Source organism: Euprymna scolopes, chromosome 34 (assembly GCF_053919585.1).
Source record: "Euprymna scolopes isolate OS-2025 chromosome 34, ASM5391958v1, whole genome shotgun sequence".
Classification (NCBI taxonomy): Eukaryota; Metazoa; Mollusca; class Cephalopoda; order Sepiida; family Sepiolidae; genus Euprymna; species Euprymna scolopes.
Genome location: NC_136515.1, coordinates 25,325,303 through 25,345,634, shown reverse-complemented (window position 1 = coordinate 25,345,634; position 20,332 = coordinate 25,325,303). Strand labels below are relative to the sequence as shown.

At 31.1% G+C, this 20,332-nt stretch overlaps 1 protein-coding gene across 3 annotated transcripts in view; it reads right to left on the bottom strand.

The window, feature by feature from the left end:
* Positions 1-20,332, bottom strand: part of LOC145259142 (neuronal membrane glycoprotein M6-a-like) — a 79,730-nt gene that overhangs the window by 44,767 nt on the left and 14,631 nt on the right. For all 3 annotated transcript variants that reach the window (XM_080116840.1, XM_080116841.1, XM_080116842.1), the window contains exons 2-3: positions 10,065-10,221; positions 5,535-5,694 (exon numbers count right to left, since the gene is read on the bottom strand). In XM_080116840.1, coding sequence (XP_079972966.1) covers positions 5,535-5,694; positions 10,065-10,221 — 317 coding nt within the window. The remainder of the gene's footprint in view (positions 1-5,534; positions 5,695-10,064; positions 10,222-20,332) is intronic.

Below are 20,332 nucleotides of genomic sequence, written 5' to 3'. Positions count from 1 at the left end.
TACTCCTCATATTGTGTGTTTCTGACAAAGGGAAAATTGCTTTTTTCTGGGTTAAATCGATCTATCTAACACATTGTTGGCTAGTTGTTTTTATCTTAAAGTAGTAGGTTTTTTTTTGTCATTACATTAAATGGCTTCATGCCTTGTAATGAGTGGTTTTCAAAAAAAAAAAGCTTACATGCAATTGGGCACTACTGCAAAAATAATATTTTAAAAGATATTTCACAGTTTATGGATTTTCAAATCAAATCAAAGTGGTAGTGGTCATGACACAATGGATGACAGGTACATCTATAATCATAATAAAAACAATATAATGAAAATAATCCTGATACTTAGTAATAGTACTATTTATCTTCATTGAGAAAATGTCATTCATTAAAGTGACAAAGTGGAAAATTAGCATCTGTCTGCACTAAATTTTCAAGCAGCAGCATAAGCTATCTGCTTGACTTTCAAGGTCATTGTCAAGGACAAAGTGAAGTGAGGAGAAAGAAGGAAAATTCACAGCCTTTATTTTCTAAAGTACCAACCACTAATTATTTTCCCGCCCATTTGCCAGCAAATATTTACTTCCCAATTGGAGGAAAGTGGTTTTAACCCACTTCCTGTTCTTATGATCCGCCCATCAAACATTTTCTTTGCTATCCTTTGTCATGTGCGTTTTCAGTACTGATTGGTCTACGTTTAGACAAAGGCGGTATAATTAAGCAGTTGACTGAACAATCAAATAAATCTACGATACTTAACATCTAATTTCCTTTGAAATTTTTTTTTTTTTTTTTTAACTCTTATTCACTTCAAACAAGGTGCATTGCCACTAAGACATAAAAGATTACTATAGGGACATGATGTAGGAAATTGAGCAGTGAGATATTTGTTCACTTTACATTTAAATTTCTATATGTCAGTATAGTCAGGGAAAAGTTTGAGTCACACAACGATGTTCACTCTACACAGACCTGAATGCTTCTTAGAACTGCCCGCCTATGGAACACTGTTCTGCTGGCTTGCTTCTTCACTGACTACAATATCGCTGCCTTCAAGTCCAATGTAAACAAGTTCAGAAAAGTCTGACAATGTTCACTTTACACCGGTCTGAACACTTCTTCCCACTCCCCCCAGCAACCTGCTTTTATGGTGCTCGGGCACACCTCAAAATCGCGTGTTAAATGTGATTTTTCAAGAACTGTTAAGACCGTGAACATTAAAAGACCACAGTCACCATCTCAAATCTTTTCATTTTTCCTTCTTAGCCCGCACAATAGACAGACATCAGTATGTTTTTGCAGTAAGCCGTCTCTATTTTCCCCACAAGGAGAGAATTTCAAAATCTAGCAGTTTAAGAGAAGTTGTAGAGAAGAAACCATTAAAGTAGAAGGCTTTTTTGACATGTTGTGTTTCTGTTGCGTTTAAAAGAATGACGACACATTTATATATAAAAATATAACAATATATCCTTATTATCAGTGACATTTATGGATGGTTGGATGTTAGGAGGAAGATGTACGCACAGGAATTCAACAGGTTGATTCTTCTCAGGCCCAAATTATCAACCAACAACAATATCCTTTTCGGTTGTTATTGTAGAAACATTTGTGACTACTTGAAACACTCCTTTGGGGAATCACTACAAACACATCGCAAGGGCATTTTATTCGGTGATTGTCATTTCACTGGATTGACCAGACTTTGATTACACCTGTGTAACCTTTTGCTAAAAATGACTTTTCAAACGTCTTACTTTTAACGTTTCTTTCTGACAATTTCAAGTTTGTTGCTTGCACAGGTGCCAGTCAGATTTATAATTTTCAATCAAATGACCTTTTGGTACATTTGATAATCATTTATTGTTCAGGCACAGAAATGTAACTTCAGATTCTTTAAGTACAGAGTAAATTAAACCAAGATCTAAAATCTCTAACCCATTATATGATCAAACAGGTGGATCAAGTAGAAATAGAAATCACCAGCAGTTACTTGGTGTTGCTCAGATGTGAAATATGCCAAAAAATTTAACCATCTATTAGTATAGTAAATTAGAAGAATACCCGTTCCAGGATACGTAAAATTAACTCTACAAACATTTTTTTACAAACAAGTTGCCACTTATCAAGGCTCTAGTGTTACCTGAAGATAAAGGTTAATTGAGTTTGTCAGGTGAATAATGGCTGTAGCAAGACAGGTTTTTGTTGTGCATGCTTTATAGCATAAATTGAAACTCAGTTGAGAACCTGCTTTGAAAATAACAATAGTTTCCAATACTTTTATATCCCTTTAGGATTAAATTCAAGATAATATACTAAACCTTGTGTATAGAATGCTCCTTTTGATTTTAATCAAAATCTAACATATGATTTTGATTCTAGAAAATATCTAAAACTTGAGAAGAAAATGAAATTCAGGGAATTTTGCATAATTGGTATTTAATGAAGATGGATCGAATTTAATGCTAAGGTTCCCAAAATTCATACTAGAATCATTTGTAAGGACCTGTGATGTCAGGGATAAAGTACTAAGTAAAATTCAGTTCTAAGTGACACTCTTCTAGAGGCTGAAGTTCCAATCCTTAATACTAGGAATACAACTGTAAATTACTGGAGACTTCCATCCAATCAGGGCTGATGGAATAAAAGCATTCCACTCCATTGATTAAATGAAGGATTCCATTTGAAATTCCATACAGAGTCCGAAGTTTGACAGCACAAGTTTCTCAGAGTTTGACAAGATACACCTGAAGACGGTTACATCAACTGAAATGTTAGAATACACTCGAAATGAGAACAGTAGTCCAAAATATTTAAATCATCAATCCTCATCTCAAAAATTAAGAAATATGAAATATTTGAATTTTCAAGTTGGATGTTATACCAATGCCACTTAAGACATTTCAAGCAAATTGAAATTTAGAAATATTAATGTTTAAAATTTCACAAAAATTGAAGGGATAAAATTAAACTAAACTACATATAGCCAACATTTAAACCTCTTACACCTAGTAATTCTGTTTAAAAATTCATAATGATTGGTTAATCAGTTTTAGAGTAGATTTCGTACATAGAAATATTTAAAGAGATACACATACCTAACTATATAATTCAAATAGAGATGTAGGTCTGAAATAAATAGTAAAGACGAATTTCCCCTATTTTATTGACAGTAATAGCTTTATTAATAAAGGGTAGACAAAAAATTCTTTGTCGGTCATATAATGCAAATATATGACTTGTTTAAAAGAAAAAACAATTTTCCAATCAATTTCATCAATTTTAATATTTCGTCCTAAGCAATGTTTTAGTTTTTATTAATCATAAATAAAGAAAGGCAGAGGAGCTTTCTTCCTCCTAGTCCAGAAACTGCTACCCAATCACTGTGTACTATATTAATAATAGAGAACTACTTTGATATTCACTGGTGAAAAAGAGGAGTTTTATTTCTTTCTGCTTAAGAGAGGAAGAAGAAAAAAAAGACAGCTCGGTTTATGCATTTAATAACACAATAAACAAATGTTTTCCTTCATGGATTAATTTGTTAGTTTGCTGCATTGAATATATATGAATGCATAAAACAATGAGATAATAAAATTCAAATCAAGAAAAACATTCATTGCAAGGTAAGTTTCATAAATAGATATTTATTTTTTGAATAACAAACAATTGATAATCAAAAATATTTTTGTTTGCTTTTTATATAAGACTGGCAAGCTGCCCAGCACTGCCCAATTGTCAAATACGCTTACATATATTTAGATTAATGCAGATTTCATATTTATTATTATTTTATTGGACCCAATATATAATAATGATCTAAAAAGTTAAAAGAAAAATGACCACCACCGAAAATCAAAACCAAAACGTTTAGCTTACAATTTACTTTTTCCTGCGATGTTATTGCCTGAGCTATGAAGATATGTTTGCTACAAGGCTAAAAATTAAAACATAAACCAATAACTATTACATTATGTATGCATATTTATAATGTATGTTCGACCTTCACCTGGCAAATTCCATTTTTTTTTTTTTTTTTAATTTTCACACTTCTGTACAGAGTTTCCCTGGCTAAAACCCAAATATAAAGTTTTACATGGGTTTGAATACCCTATATATTAAGTTTCATGTCTGTAAACCAAAAACTGACAGGAGTTTGGTAGGCAAAATTTTTTAAACAAATATATATACGCAAACATAAATATATATAGAAAAAGGTTTATATTCACTATAACCTTTTTATGCAAATATTATGCAAGTATAAATCATGTAGAATATCTGCATGAATGTAATTACATGTAATAATTAACTAATGATGATCATCCCATGAGAAAACTGAAAGCACTAATAGGGAATTAATTAAAATGAATGTTTAAAAGAATATGCAAATTAGCTGGATCTTTTGCAGATGAATGCCATTCCATGATCCATATATAACAAATGCGTATTTTGTTTTTAAACAGAAAAAAGGGTTTTTAATATGAATATTAATACACAAAAAAAAAACAAATTTATAAGAGTATAGATTTTATTTTATTTTATAATTTTTTTGTTCAAATCAAGATAAATATTTAAATATTTTAATAATAAACCAATGATAGCGAACAAATGTTTTCTTTATGATGTATTTTGCATTGGAGTTAAGATGCTAAGTGTTTCAAAACCTTGTGGCATTTTTCATAAACAGTCCAGACAATTCTGATGATAGCACGGTCCTTATACTGCATAAGTACCAAAGACCAAGTTTGTGAGTTCAAACCTCATCTGAGGTATAATTATTTATGCTCTAACTTTGACCCAAAATGAACTTTGACATTTCAACTTACAATATTAAACAGATTGCTTCATTTTAGTTTCATAATCTACATAATTTATGGAAACAGCCATGCTAGTGTCTGTTGTGTTTGTGTTTGTGTGTGTAAAAGTTAACTGATTCTCTATTTGTGTGATATGTAGGCATAACAGATTAAGGAACAGCAAATGGTTCTTGCCATTTTTAAAACATCTTTGTAAAAAGATAAACAAGTTGGCAGAGGTGGGGGATATTTAAATAAACAAGACTTGGGGAAAAAATATGAGTCAAACATAAAAAAATTATTTTAAAAATTAAAAGTGAAAAGGAAACCAAAATATTTACATTTTTTAAATTGTATCTTTTTATAGCGTGTTTTTGTAATAGTAAATGTTTACAAATAAAAAAAAAGACAATGAAAAATAAATATATGAACAAATTTTAAAAAATTGTTTATTTTTTACAGAGATTTTTAGCAAAGGAAAAAACAGCATGCCAGTTCATCTCAATTAAAATATGCTGCTTTTTGTTGTTTTTGAGATAGGAATCCCTGGTTGCTCGAATGACTGCCTAAATATTACACGATTTGTTATAGGTAAATAGTAAAACCATAATTTTCACTTTGATTTTTACATAAAACGAACTTTAACATTTAAAATTATAATATTAAACAGATTGCTTACTTTTATTTTTATAATGTAAATCTTTTATGAAAATAGCCATCCTTGTGTGTGTAAACTGTATCTAATACTTACAAATGCAGCCATTATACGTCCTCCCATGATGCACTTGGCTCCTGAATATACATTCTTTCGGGTATCCCCTGTAGCCAGGATGCCAAACACCAGCAATATGATAGACAATACTCCCATTGCAACAGCAATAACAATGAACACAACTTGAAGAACTTCCAGCCTAAAAATATTTAAAATAATTAAAAAAAAAAAAAAAAAAAATATAATGAAAACAAATATATCTGATTTAATATTATTAGCTTATACCAAATGATTATTTTATTTTCATTATGCATAACATTTCAATGCAAGTAAATAGATCTTTGCAAAATGAACAAGCTAAGGGCCCTCTCCACAAGTGAAAAATTTACTAATGTTTGTGCAAAACTTTTTTAAAAATCAAGGAGAAATGTGCGAACAAATGAACAAACGAACAAATTTAGGGCAATTTTACCCCTATAATGGCCCCTAGGGAGGCAACCAGAGTTATCCCAGAAAATCTGTTCTGCCAAAATTTACTTTCACCATGACTAATGTTTGTGCAAAATTTCAAAAAAATCCAAGACGTAGTTATTGAGAAAAGTGCAAACAAACAAACATGAGTGAATTACTAGGTCCAATCCCTCTTTTGTCAAGGACCAAAACAATAGCATCAAATTTATTTTGGTGGCAAAATTAGTTACCAAATTATGACCAAAATTAGAAAATTTATTGTTTTGTCATAAAACAAATTTTATTTTAACTAAAAATGCAGGATTCAAACAAAAAAGTGGAAAATCTTTACAAATATTGGTTATTTGGTTGTTTTGCAGAATATCAACCATTTTTCGGGTTATTTAATGCCAAATCTAATAATTTTGGAAAAAGTTTTTATACTTCAAATATTTATTCATGGTGTTTAGTTTTTTTTTTTTTATGGTATATAAACCCTTTTCAGGTTTTTTTAATGCCAAACTGAGTAATTTTGGAATTTCAAGTTTTTTTTATAATATATTGGTGTTTGGTTGCATTGTTTTGTTTATTTTCAATAATAATCTGGGAAAATCTATAAATGATACAATGATACAGGCAATCAATTGATTTGATTGAAAATTGTTTATAATATATTGGTGTTTGGTTGGATTGTTTTGTAACTGTTACAGACATGGAACTGGAAGTGTAACTTTGTTCATGTATGATTCATTTCAACAGCTAACACACTGAGTCTTCTTAATATGATACATAGCACATTAGGTGATTAAGCTAGATTTATTTTAACTCATAAACTATATGTTAGAAAACTACTGGGCTTCTAGTGTAAATATAAATTTGGCATTTTAATCCCACTGTTAGTGTGATAACTGTCTAAATTTCATAAATACACAAATAATATTTATAAAAAAATACAAAAATGACATGGATATGCAACTTTAACTGTTCATATGAGATTCATTTCAACAGCTAACACATTGCATTTTTGTAATAGGATTCATAGCACAGAAGATGGATTTACTAACAGAAGAAAAATCTTTTTTTTTTTTAAATCTCATTTTTTTTCAATTTTTTTTTTTAAATAGTTTAATTTGAGAGGTAAGCACTCCGTCCAATAGTGAATGACTCTTAAAATCAATGTGTATTTTAAGAAGGAAAATGGTTTGGAGTGATTTCTTTTAAGTTGACTTCATATATGATTGTATTATGGATGCCAATCATGTTGATTGCTGCTGTATTAAACTACAGCAAGATACAACACTTAATATTTTTCATATTTGGATGATTCGTGGACTTATTCTTCACTACTTTGAGAACATCAATTTTACCTCTAATTTAGAAAATTACGAATATAGGAAATGATAAAAATAAAATTATCAAAACGAAATTAGTTTAACATAATTTATTAAAAAAAAACAAAAAAACAATGAGACTTGTTAAAATCCATTGTGGAAAATCTCAGATTTGGACCATGTAAAAACAGACAGAAACAAAATTTCGACTTTGATTTTTTTTTTTTTGTGAAAGATAAATTAAAATTCCATAATAAGTCCACCTTTGTGATGAGTAGCATTTTTTAATTAAAGATGAAATTGTTTTAATATGCATAGACATACATAATATTGTGTGCATTAGCATTAAATAAAAATCATGAGTCACAGATAATAATCTGGGAAAATCTATAAATGATACAGGCAATCAATTGATTTGATTGAAAAATGCCGATTTCACTGATTTTGATGACAAAAATATGGGAGTATGAAACATTTGTTGATCATCATTCAATGGGCAACGTTGGTCTTACTAGCACATTTATAAAGAGAAAAGAATAAATTTTGTTTTAATCTAGATGTTATCAAAATATCCAACACTCCAAAAAAAAAAATGAGTTATTACAAAAATGAGTTATCACAAGTTGAAATTGAAGGGAATATCCCCATATTTACTCATTTCATACATGCAACTTGTTTTGATATCTAATATTACTCTGGAGTATTTAACTTGATATTGTTTCAAACAAACTTAATTTCTTTGAATTCTCTTAAACAAAATGTACAAAATCCAAAATATCTCCGACATTTCTATTCAACACTTCATACATGAGCATAAAAGTGTTAAGTGAAATAAAGAGATAGCTTTCATCAGATGTGTATCAGATTTGGAGCAGACATCCAAAAGATACATCTTAGAAGAATGTAAAAATATTAAAATCCTCAGGAATTTTTTAAAGAAATCAAAATTCCAAATGTAGGTCAAAATGAATGTAAGAATAATGAATAAACAAAAAATTTCAGGGTCGGCTGCAAATGAAAATTAAGATTAAAATGACTTTTTCAATTTTTAAAAAATATTTTTATATATTACATAAGTTTTTTTTTAGTTTTTTGTTTTTTTTTACAAAGGAGTCACCGCTTATCAAGGTCCAGAGGCCACTCAAGGATAATGGTTAATGATCATACAGTAGTCAACGGGACAATATTGTAGCAATTGTTAGTAGTAGAAATTTGGTAAATTGGATTATTTAAGGGGAACGGCTCATCAAGAACTTGTTTACGTTGAACTTGAAGACAACCATATTGTAGTCAGTTGGAAAACAGGCAAACGGAAGACAGTTCCACGGGCGTGCAGTTCTAAGAAAAAAGCTTTGTTCATGGAATCTACGTTTAGGCACAGATAAAGAGTGGGGGAAATTATTGATAGTGATTTCAGCTACACAAGTGTTTCTCATGAATGTTAAATCAGATAACTGTGTAATCCTCAGCGTTCAAGAGAGAAAAAGTTAAGTTTTTTGAGTCGGCTAATATAGGGTAGATCTGATAGACCCTGCACCAAACATTGTTAAAAATCACAAATCTTCTGCTTAATTCAACTCTCTCCAGATGCTGGATATCACACATTAGATATGGGGAAGAGACTTGGATAATATACTCTAACAGTGGTTTGACGATATATAAAAAATATATATATATATAATGAATACTTAACATATCAAAGGCCTTTAATAGGGTATAGCATAAAGGTCTACTCCACAAGATCTCCAGTATAGCTGTAAATGTTCTTTCAATTATTAAATAATTTCTCTGATAGGTTCATAAGAGTAGTAGTTGATGGACAGAAATCAGAAGCTCACAATATTAATGTTATAGTTTCTCAGGGGTCCATCCTGGGCCCAACTCTCTTCCTGATCTACATCAATGATCTTCCAAATCACATCCTAAGATCATTTGTAGACACTTCTGCTGACAACACTACAAAGGCCATAAATGATCAAGTTCTCTGATTCTCTCTCCTCTGATCTTGAGCACATGGTAGAATGGGGAAAAGGTGGTTGGTTAATTTAAATGCAGTTTAAGTTTCTAATCTTTTAATCATCAACACTCTGATCTCCATCTGGCATCAGTTGAAATGAATGGTTCTCTTCTTGAGGAGATTTCATGTTTTGACAAGCTTCTGGGTCTGACCTTTACCCCTTATCTGAAATGGAACACATACATCAAATCCATTGCCAAGGTCGCTGGAAAAATGGTGGGATTCTTCTACCGCTCCATTTCAGGAAGTTTAGGACCTTGCAATATGACTGATGTTGGAGTATCATTTAGTTTGATCTATAATCAAATTTTCATTGCTTTTTTTTGTGAATATATGTATTTCAAAAACCGATTTATTCATAAAAGGAAATGTCCATTAGCAGAGATATTCCCACACTTTACTTTTCATATATATTACTATTAAATTATTGTATTTAAGCAGCACCTTTTCATTTAAGCAAACATTGTTAAAAAATAACAGAAATTTATTGCTTAATTATACCTTTTTTTATTTCCTTATTTTTCTAATGATCTTTTTATGTTAAAATCCAAAAAAATTAATGTTTGTTTTATATGTATCATGAACGTTTTTGATTCTTCATCAGGTGATTAAAACACATGAACAAGAAAAGAAGAGAATTTAAAAAGTTATGAAACAGGTACATAAAGTCAAACATCAAGAGAACGTTTTCACACTGTTTCAATAAAGACTACTGAACTAAAAAAAAAAAAAAAAAAAAAAAAAAAAAAAAAAGATTAGAAAACTACTTACCATCCAACTTTGAAATGAAATAATTCATCAACAATCTGCACCAGAAATATGTGAAGGGCTTGGTATAATGTGCCACAAAAGACTCCAATCCCAACTAAGCAGATAACGGTGGCGAGCAATGATGCAAATGGAACGCTTCCAATTTTTTCTGTACAACCTGGAAGTAAACCACAGTTTTTAGTCGATACACGGCCATGATTTGCAGGATATGAATAAGCAGTTGTGGGGATCATCGTTACTAGTGATGGGATGATTCCAATATTTTTCCCACTCCTGATTCCAATACAACTACAAATTTTGTTCTAAATCTTGATGCAATTACAAATTCGGATTCTTTTCAAAACTCTAAATATTTAGTTATAAAGTTGTTGCTTTTTAGTTTTTAGTTTTATATGACTGTAAAAAACCTATGTAATATGTGCAGATATTTTTGCAAAGGTGAAGATTACATTTGTGGAGGGAGGGGGGAATCTATGTTTTACTTTCACTGGTAGTTTCAAATAAAAAAATAGTTATTTTATAATTAGTAGTAGTAGCACTGTAAAATTAAGTAAAAGAATTAGTTTGGGCACAAAAAATAGGCACAATGTTTTTTCAATTCCGATACTCCAAAAAGTTCTGATTTTTCAGATTAATGATTCTGATTCCCAACACTATTACAGACATCATTTTTTCACAAGAAAAGGCTAAACAAATACGAGGATGCAATTTTGAATGTTCACTTGTTTCTTTCTCAGGATAAAAAGAGAGTCTGCAGTGAAAATAGGACAACTTATTCACTGCGATTTAATGTTCTGCACTCAAAACAGGGCAGTTATTATGCTGATGGTTAATGATCAACTTGAGCCATTAAAATTATGACCCTGATAACAATAAACTCTGCAATTTGGGCTTTCCAGAACAAGAAGGAAGGCATTTACTCATAAGGATTGGGCGGTGGGGGAGGGGGGTATATGCCTTCCCTTTTTATAACATGAAAATAAATAACATTAAAAATGGATTTTATTTGTAAAATTTTTTTCTTGTAATATATAAAAAAATTTTGCGAGATTTTAATGTTGGACTTAATGCTAATTCTGACTGGCAAATTTTTATTTGTTATTGTTGTAACATGTTATTTTTTTTTTTTTTTTTTACTTTTATTCATCCCTAAACAAGAGTGGTTATTCAAGCCAATAGCTTTTTGGTATTTGTTTGAATAGAATTTCCCTTCATTACATCTTTTGTAAAATTTTTACCCTAGAAATATTTGATCTTCAGATAGGACTTTGTTTTAAATTGCATCATCAAACAGAAAAACACATCAACAAACACCACATTTGTATTATAGATCACGTCATACCATAAGTTCTGTCTGAAATCTAGTGATAAATGTCTAATAGAAATAAATTATTTCATATTATATTAAATGTAAGTTAACCAACGTTTGTTTCTCCTAAATCTTTTTCCCTATGTTTTAACACAAAATACATGCTAAAATGTACTTTAGTTCTTGGATGGAATAAATGTTTGAAAAAACCTGTTTTAAGTGTTCTAAAAAAATCCCCCCACACACACACTATTGGTGTCTAAATCTAAATGCAAATTCCATGAACAAAACTTATTTCCTTTATTTTCACATTTACCTCCATGGATTAAATAAAGGGTTCGGTTCAAAATTCCATACAGATTCCAAATTTGACAAAAAGAGTCCCAAGTTCAACAAGATACACCTAAAGAAGGTCAGAGAATAGATGATCTGAAACATTTTGAGAATAACTCAAGATGAGAACAGTATTGCCAATAATCCAAATAATACAAACTAATCAAAATTTAATGAAGAAATCTCAAAATAAAACTAATGTTATATTTTTCCTAGACAGTTCAGCCAGGAGACAATTTCCCTGAGCACCAAAATCAATAGAGTCTATGTAATTTCTGAAATAAAATTTTCCCTGTTAACTGCAATATATTGCTAGTCCTGTGCAGATCTAGCAGCTTTGCCTTCTCTCTTTGAGAAAGAATTACTTTATTGTTAATCGCCTGAACTGCCCCTACCAGAGAATACCAACTGGGCTATCAAGGCATTTTTTACAGGCCGAAGTATTCCTCTCGGCCGCTGGTTCTTCAATCCCATTTTCTGACCACAGTAGGAGGAAGATAAATACTTCTAATCATCTTCAGATGCATTTTGTCGAACTCAGGAATCTATACAGAATTTCAAACTGAACCCTTACAGGGCAAATTGCTTTCATTCTTTCAGTAATGGAATAAATAAAAAGTGGTCGTTCATAGTCGAGGACAATTGAAAGGTTCTTTTCATTAGCTATTACACCAAGATGTAGGAAAGGGTGCAACTCTTTTGCCTAAACTGCTCCACTTATCCTTGATCTTCTCCTTAGAAATCTGAGTATTTAGCAAGGATAATCAAGTAACATTTTGTGAGTCTTTGGTATTACTCAAAGATTAAACCTCAGTTTCCCAACCACTAGCATTACCATAGTGTTTCATCTCTGTATTCATTTCACAAGTCCGTCCAATGAATGTGCTCCCATTGTTACGTTCTCATCATGAATAAGCAAATATAGTCTTTTTATACATGGGTCATTTCTCAGCATCATCGTCATTTCACAAGTGGCCACATAGTCCAGTGGTTGTCCATCACCTCATCTGTTTAACTAGATGAATAAATTTCTTATGCAGGAAAGATACAACGAAGAGACTAGAGTTCTTTAAGGTTTTATTGAAGAGAATGAACTTAGGAGAGAGAGACTAATGACTAATTCTTTATTTCTTAAACTTACTTTCTATCTAACAAAATGAACGACATCGGTTACATTCAGATTAGATTATTTCTACATTATTAGAATGTCCCATTCGCATACTCCCAACAGAAAGGCCGATTTGAAAACCGTTTTTCTCTCATTCAAAAACATGACCTATTCATCATATCCTGATATCATTCGATTATGTATTCTCTATGGAGTTTAACCTCTTGCCCCCCCCCTTCAACTCATGTCACCCATCTTCTGTGTACAATTCTGTTTGCAGATAGGTTATCATAACATGCACTAAAGTGACCCTCATTAAAATTCACACTAGCTAACTTAATCACTACTTACTAGTATAGAGTCCCTACTATGTAACATTGAGAATGTATCCTCTCAATGAAAATAACCAACTAGTAGCAAAATTCCACCTTTTCACTGCTTGGGTCGTTTGCCTTTAAAATACTTGATTTGTTTCTCCAACTGTATAAACATGCAGAAATCTGGAAAAAAAAAAACATTATGCTGTTCTACTCTTTGCCCAGGTAACTCTTCCATAAATCTGTCGCTTATCATAGTAGCCATTTAGATTTCAGTGAAGATAAAATAATAAGGGGCATCTTATGTTTGCTATAAAAAGGGTATAATGATTTATAATTTTTTTTTTTTTTTTTTACTTCTACCCGCAACAAGGCACATTATTACTGGGATGTAAGGGGATACTGGGAATTAGGACCCATACACACAGGGGCATTCTAAGTGGAGAGTTGTGCAGGGAGATGTTTGTTCACATTATATTTAAATTTCTGCATGTTTGTACAGTCAGAGAAACAGAGCAAAAAAAGAGTTCTTCCAGCACTAGGGGACTTCTACAGTGAAGGGGTGATATTTTGTTGATTGTTGGGTTGGTTAAAGATATTTAGGTTAAGGGAGCTCCAGTGCAGCAAGTTCATCAGAATACACTTCATTAAAGTACTTGTAAATCACAGATATGCAACATTGCAGCAATGGGATAGGGGTTGGAGGTAGATAGTGCAGGATATGTTAAATTGGTATCGATTTTAGGCATGCATTGAATATCAACCGAAAAACTGAAGCTGACATAATTTTCATCTTAGATTGTGGCAAAGGTCAAAATTCAAAGGTCAATGCCCAAAATATGCATATTACAATTACATCATGTATCCCACTTGATAACATCACCGTTGACTCGAACATTGCGCACCACAGATTTCTTTTCTTTCATCTTCTTTGCTGGCAATGTGTCATCGTCTCTCACATTGGCAGCTGTCAAGGGAGTGCACACAAGTCACAACTATAAAAAATAAAATGACTCAAAACACAAATGAAAACACAGTCTCTGACACTTTCTGTAAATATTAACTGCACTCTGGATGCGTGTGTGACACCATTATGGAAAACTATCCTCTAAGCCAGTGTTTACCAAAGTGGGCCACATGGATCCCTGGGGCTCAGTGAGTAAGGCTGAGGGGCTCCAGAATCCCTTTCTTAAAGAAGACCAAATGCTTTATATGGAAAACTTAAATGGCTGGTGTAAATAGTTTCAGGATGGTTCATGGAAAAGAAAAAAGAAAAATAAATTAACAAAAATTGCAACAGTTTTTGATTAATCAAAAACAAAAAATGATTAGTGTTAAAGTTTTTTATATTTATTTTAGAAGTTATCTTGTTAGTGCTCCATGAAAATCCTTTGCCCTGCTCAGGGGCTCCATGGTGTCCTAAAGTTTGGGAAACCCTGCTCTAAGCGCTAACGTCCATATCTTAGTTTTTCTGTAGAGGCCAAGTTCATTAGTTGGTATCAACTCATCTTGATCTCCCAAAACTCTCCGGTCCAAGCCATGATCTGCCTTCAACTGTGTCAAACTCGCAATTGTCCTCTGGCAACTGTCCTCAACTGGGCTGTTGTAAAACGTTACAAGCACTAGACTCCGAAAAAGCAAACTGCTCCCAACTGTCATCATGGCCACATCTCCAACTGCCTATAAAACTGTAAAAATATATCTGGTCCTTTTGTTGCTGTTAACTGCCATTTTAGTTTTTCTTTTTCTACCAAGGTGAACAACTTCCGTTCTGCTGATAAACCCATTTTCTCTTTTTTGTTATATTTTTTATCTTTTTCTCCCAGTTCCCAATATTGAGGGGGGGGGCACGTCAGTAGTATCAAAACATAACACTGAATACCAACTTCTTGGTCTCTCACAGCAGTATGCTTTCATTCTAATTAAGGCATCATCAATTAATTAACATGAATTTTTTCCTAGCATTTTTTCTTCAAAAGATGACCCCTGTCAAGGGTTAACTATGAATGCTAAGTAAAACCATACCATTAAACATGATCTACTATTTCACTAATTCTTTATCGAAATTGGCAATTCTAATATGTTCTTACAAATTAGTGAAATAAGAGACCATGATTAATTGTAAAGTTTTACTCTGCACTCATAAAATATTCAAACAGCAGAGAAATCGAAATCAAACAAAATACATACCAAATAATTTTTATCAAACAATAAATTTAATCTTCTACCAACCTGTATAGTTTTAAAGTGTGAAAACTGATTGTAAGATTTATTATCTCTAAATATATTAGCGTTACTTTCACATAAACACAATTAAATAAAAAAAAAATGGTAGTCTATTTTATTTGGAGATAGTCACTAATTTCTGGTTTAAAAACAATTTCTTTAATATATATATATATATATATATATATATATATAAGGCTTACCTTACCACAAACACCAAGTCCATTAGCCCAAGTGAAACTTAATGGTAAAGTCAGTTTTTTTTTTTTTTTTATTTAAATTATTATTTAAGGGATGAAACACCAACAACATGAATCAGTCATACCGGATTTTTATTGGATCCAAATAGCAAATATCAATGAAATCTTATATTAAAATAAAAAAATAAAAAATTTTAAACTTGAAAATAGTTTCAGAACTTTAAAACTATGCAGATCGGTAAAAATATTTTCTTGTGTTTAGTAAAAATTACTTTTTGTATTTTTAATTTTTTTTTTTTCATTTCTTAGCTGTTAATTATACTTCATTTTTGCTTATTACTCATTAACCACATGCAGTCAATGTAAAAATGACTTCTTCAATTATGCATTAAATATTCACAAAAAAAATTTTTTTTATTATGTTTTTGAATTTTTGACATAATTATTCGTATTATTTTTCAGACTACTGTTCTCATCTTGAGAATTATTTTCCTAAGGACCCATAGCATAGTGGATAAAATACTTGGTATAATTCACTTGTAAGTTACTTCTCTGGAGGATGAAAGTTCAATCCCCAGTGCAGGCAATACTGAAAATACAATTGTGAATTACTTACGACAATCATGGCTGACAGAATAAGAGCATGCTACAAAGGCTCCATTCAAAATTCCAAAGTTTGACAATAACGTTTCTGAGTTTAACGAGGTTGAATGTTACATCAACCGAAATGTTAAAAAACCACTCGAGAAGAAAACACTAGTTTGAAGAATCCAAATAATACTAAAAGAAAAAAATGTTTTTCAAATATTCTAGACTTTAAAGTATGGTTTCACTTTAATATATAAATTTAACATAAAGTGATTACCCAGTTCTTGACTACATGGAATAAAACAGAACGAGTAACCATTTTTTTTTTTTTTGCATTTTCAAGCAATTTTATAATTTCTAGTAGAGAAAAAAATGAAAAAATTCAGGTGGTAGTATGAGAAAAGAAGAAATCCAAAAATTCTGAAAACAAAAAAAATGATTTGGAAACTATTTTAAAATAGTTACCCGTTTTGTGATATGTTATGTAGTAAAAACTAAGTCATTTTTTCTGGTCAGGAAGTGAACGTTTATTTGACATTATATTTATATAGCAGATTGAACCGCCAAAGTTGTAGCCATGCAATTGTACACAAAAATTAGAATCTCTTTTATTTTTTTCGTTGGTCAAATTATTGATTAATTAAACACAAAATTAGACACTGAAAAGACTTTCACTGTCAATGAAGAAACAAATGCTTGTGTCACAGGTGTGTGATGCGTGTAGCAAAAAGTTATGAGTGCCATCAGTTTTGTTTACATTTTATAAACAATTATTAATAAATTTGTAAATTAACACCCTCAGTTACCCCCCACCCCACCCCACACACACACACTAATAAATGAGATTCTACTTGTTCTTAGGCATGTAAACACACTAAATATTTGGGGGGGAAAAAAGCGAAATTTAGAGTGTTTTGGTGGTTTAAAGTATAAATTTAACAATTTCAGAGCTATTCTAAGCTTTTAGACCAATTAACCCAATTTTTTACAACTGAGTGGCAAGGTCATAAAATCACACCTCTAAAACTTAGACATATAAAAAAAAAAAATTGGTTAAATGTCCTAAGATGCAAGAAGTAACATATATATTAGTGGCTTGGCAAGGCCACAGAGGAGACAAACAAGCAAAGAAAACAAACCCTAAAGCAGCAAAACTAAAGCGGGCTTGCCCGGACACTATATATATACAAATATATGCAAGGTGAGAATTGTCTGAAGATAACGGTTTCGATCCTATTTAAAGCTGGCCAGAGGCTTACTTGGCCAAAATGTGGTGAGACAACAACAACTATGGATGGCAGTAATTGCTGAGAATGTAGTTAGGAGATTTAGAGTTCCTATCCCGTTGCGGTTACTACCTGACTAAGGCCAGAGGAATAGTTGGCTGAAACGCTGTGAAACAACAACTAAGAAAGATGAGGATAATAGTCCGCAATAAATAAATAATACTCATCTCAATAATGAATTCCAATTAAATAATATATATCAGATATTTTGTAATTCATATGCAAAACTAGGAAAACAAATGAATATGATTGAAACATTTTATGGCTGTAAAAAAGTGCCAAAAATAAGCTCTGGATGGTAGATGATCCCCTTCTTAATGTGGGACCTTAAGGGCAAATGTCACATAGCAACAAGCAGGCCAGCTTTAGTTTTGCCACTTTATGATAAATTTTGCTTAGAATTTGTTTTTTTTTTTTGCTTGATTGTCTTCCTTGTGGCCTTGCCATGCCACTAATATATATGGATATATCTATACTGGTAGTCAAATTGAATATTGAAATGCTCATATCTTTGGTTCTATGGGACGAAACTACATGAAAATTTGCTCGTTTTTTGAAGATTATAATACTATTCTAGGGTTAGTTTTATGACAGTAAAAAAAAGAATCTATATTTTCAAAATCAATAAAATATGCCCAAATTTGCCTGCATTTGTAGATATAGTGTTTTGGCAGGCCAGCTTCAGTTTTGCGACTTAAGATATATTTTGCTTCAGGGTTTGTTTTTTTTTACTTGATTGTCTCCTCTGTGGTCTTGCCAAGTCACTAATATCTATACTAGTAGCCAAATTGTATACAGAAATGCTCATATCTTTGGTTCTATGGGACAAAACTACATGAAAATTTGCAGGCTTTTTGGAGATTATAATAATATTCTATGTTTAAATTTTATGACAATTGGTAAAAAAGAACCTAAAGCAATAAAATATACCCAAATTTGCCTACATTTGTATATATAGTGTCCTGCAAGTCAGTTTCAGTTTTGTTGCTGTGGTTGTCTCCCCTGTAGTCTTGCTAGGCTACTGATACATGATAAATAGAGAGAGATTGATTTATTGATGCCAGAATAAAAAAAATCATTCTTTGGTTATGTTTCCTTTGATTTTGTCCCCAGATTGTTTTACAAATAACATTCTGGATTTCAGTATGACTTCCATTGTCTTCCCTGGAAATATTATACATGATATACGTTTTACCATAACATCTTAAAGGGGTTAAGTACTCATAGTTAGTGATGCACTTGAGAACACTTCTATTACCTTCTCAAGTATATCTTAGGCTTTTAGATTTTATAACTTTTCTTTCTACAAAGAAACAAACATCACATATATAGGTATTTTATATATAGAAAATAAAATACATTTTTATAAAGAAAAGAAGAAATAAATGTTTGAAGAGTTTCTAATTGTTTTTTAAAGGAAAATGGGTGAAAGTCAAAATTAGCATAAACAAAAATAAAAAAGCTTTAGCATGTACGCACCTCTCATGGAATGTTGTAGATCGAAACACAGTGAAATGTTATTTGGTGCTAGTGCACTTATTGATCAATGCTATTTTAAATAGTACTTTCAAGTTTAATTAAAGTTTTATGATACCTGTTCTTATTAAATTGTTAAGTGAAAGTACAGAATAGGTACACAACACCCTCTCGTGCCCATGTTAAGAATGGCTTTCTAAATAATGTCATAATTTCAACACGGCTCAAGTACATGAGTTTCTTTTATTTTCTTGAATAAAATAAAAACTACTCAAGAACACTACTTTTTTTGTTTTAATAATTATTTTTTTCTTAAAAAATAAAAATTTCAATTGTTCAAAACATGTTTTTTTCCCCAAAGCTTATTGGGATTTTTTTTTTTTTTTTCATTACCATATTTTTCATGAACATGCTCTAAAAATGTTTCAAATTTTCATGTTATAAGCCTCTCTATACATCGACACGAGACCATTTCATTTCTGCTACTGATCCCGATATGAATTTCAGTCTTCTTTTAATATGAGAATGTATTTCAGTCTTTTAATACGAGACTAGTAGGCTTCGATATTGTTGGTTCAAACATCAGTAAGCGAATCCACAAAATTTTGTGAATGGTTTATAGTCCCATGAACATAATTAAACTTGAAAATAATATTTAAAAATAGTGCAGATTTTAACAAATTTTCCTGTTAATAATTATATAAACGCTGGCAAAAAAAAAAAAATGACAGATTTTGTACATAATTATACTGTCAATACTTTGGTGGTTAAAAATAGAACACAAGCTTAGATTTTGTACATAATTATACTGTCAATACTTTGGTGGTTAAATTCTTGCCTGAGCAACATTTGGTACACTTCCGTCTTCAGCAAACATTTGCAATGTCAAGGTAAATCCTGTCAAATGTATTTTTAATACTACAACGCCTTTTTGGGATGTTTCACCCTTTCTTGAAAAAGTTAAAACTTTACAGGATTTCTCTTCACCAACAGCAACATTTTTGGAGTCTATTGAATGATTATAGACTCTTCATCCGACACTGCAGATATTCTTGCTCTTTTAACTAAACTTTAAAAAAAACATAAAAAAAAAAACATAGAAAAAAAAATGAAGCTATTATATTAAATGACTGTTACTTGAAAGTACATATCACAATAATCTAAATCTTTAAAACAAAATCATTCCCAGGTCAAACAAAATAAAAGGTCAGATCGGTTAGACAAAACAGAGATACGAATCAAGGTGACAAACGGCAGGTCACATTTTTTGAGCCAAGAAAAAACAAGAATTTTCAAATCAGTCTTTCTGTGGAAGCAGGAAGCAGATAAAAGACACTGCAGATAATGCTGTAAGAAACTCTGATAATCCCTAATTGCGAAATATTACCCAGGTATTTCTGTCTACATGTCACTCATTTCAGTTAA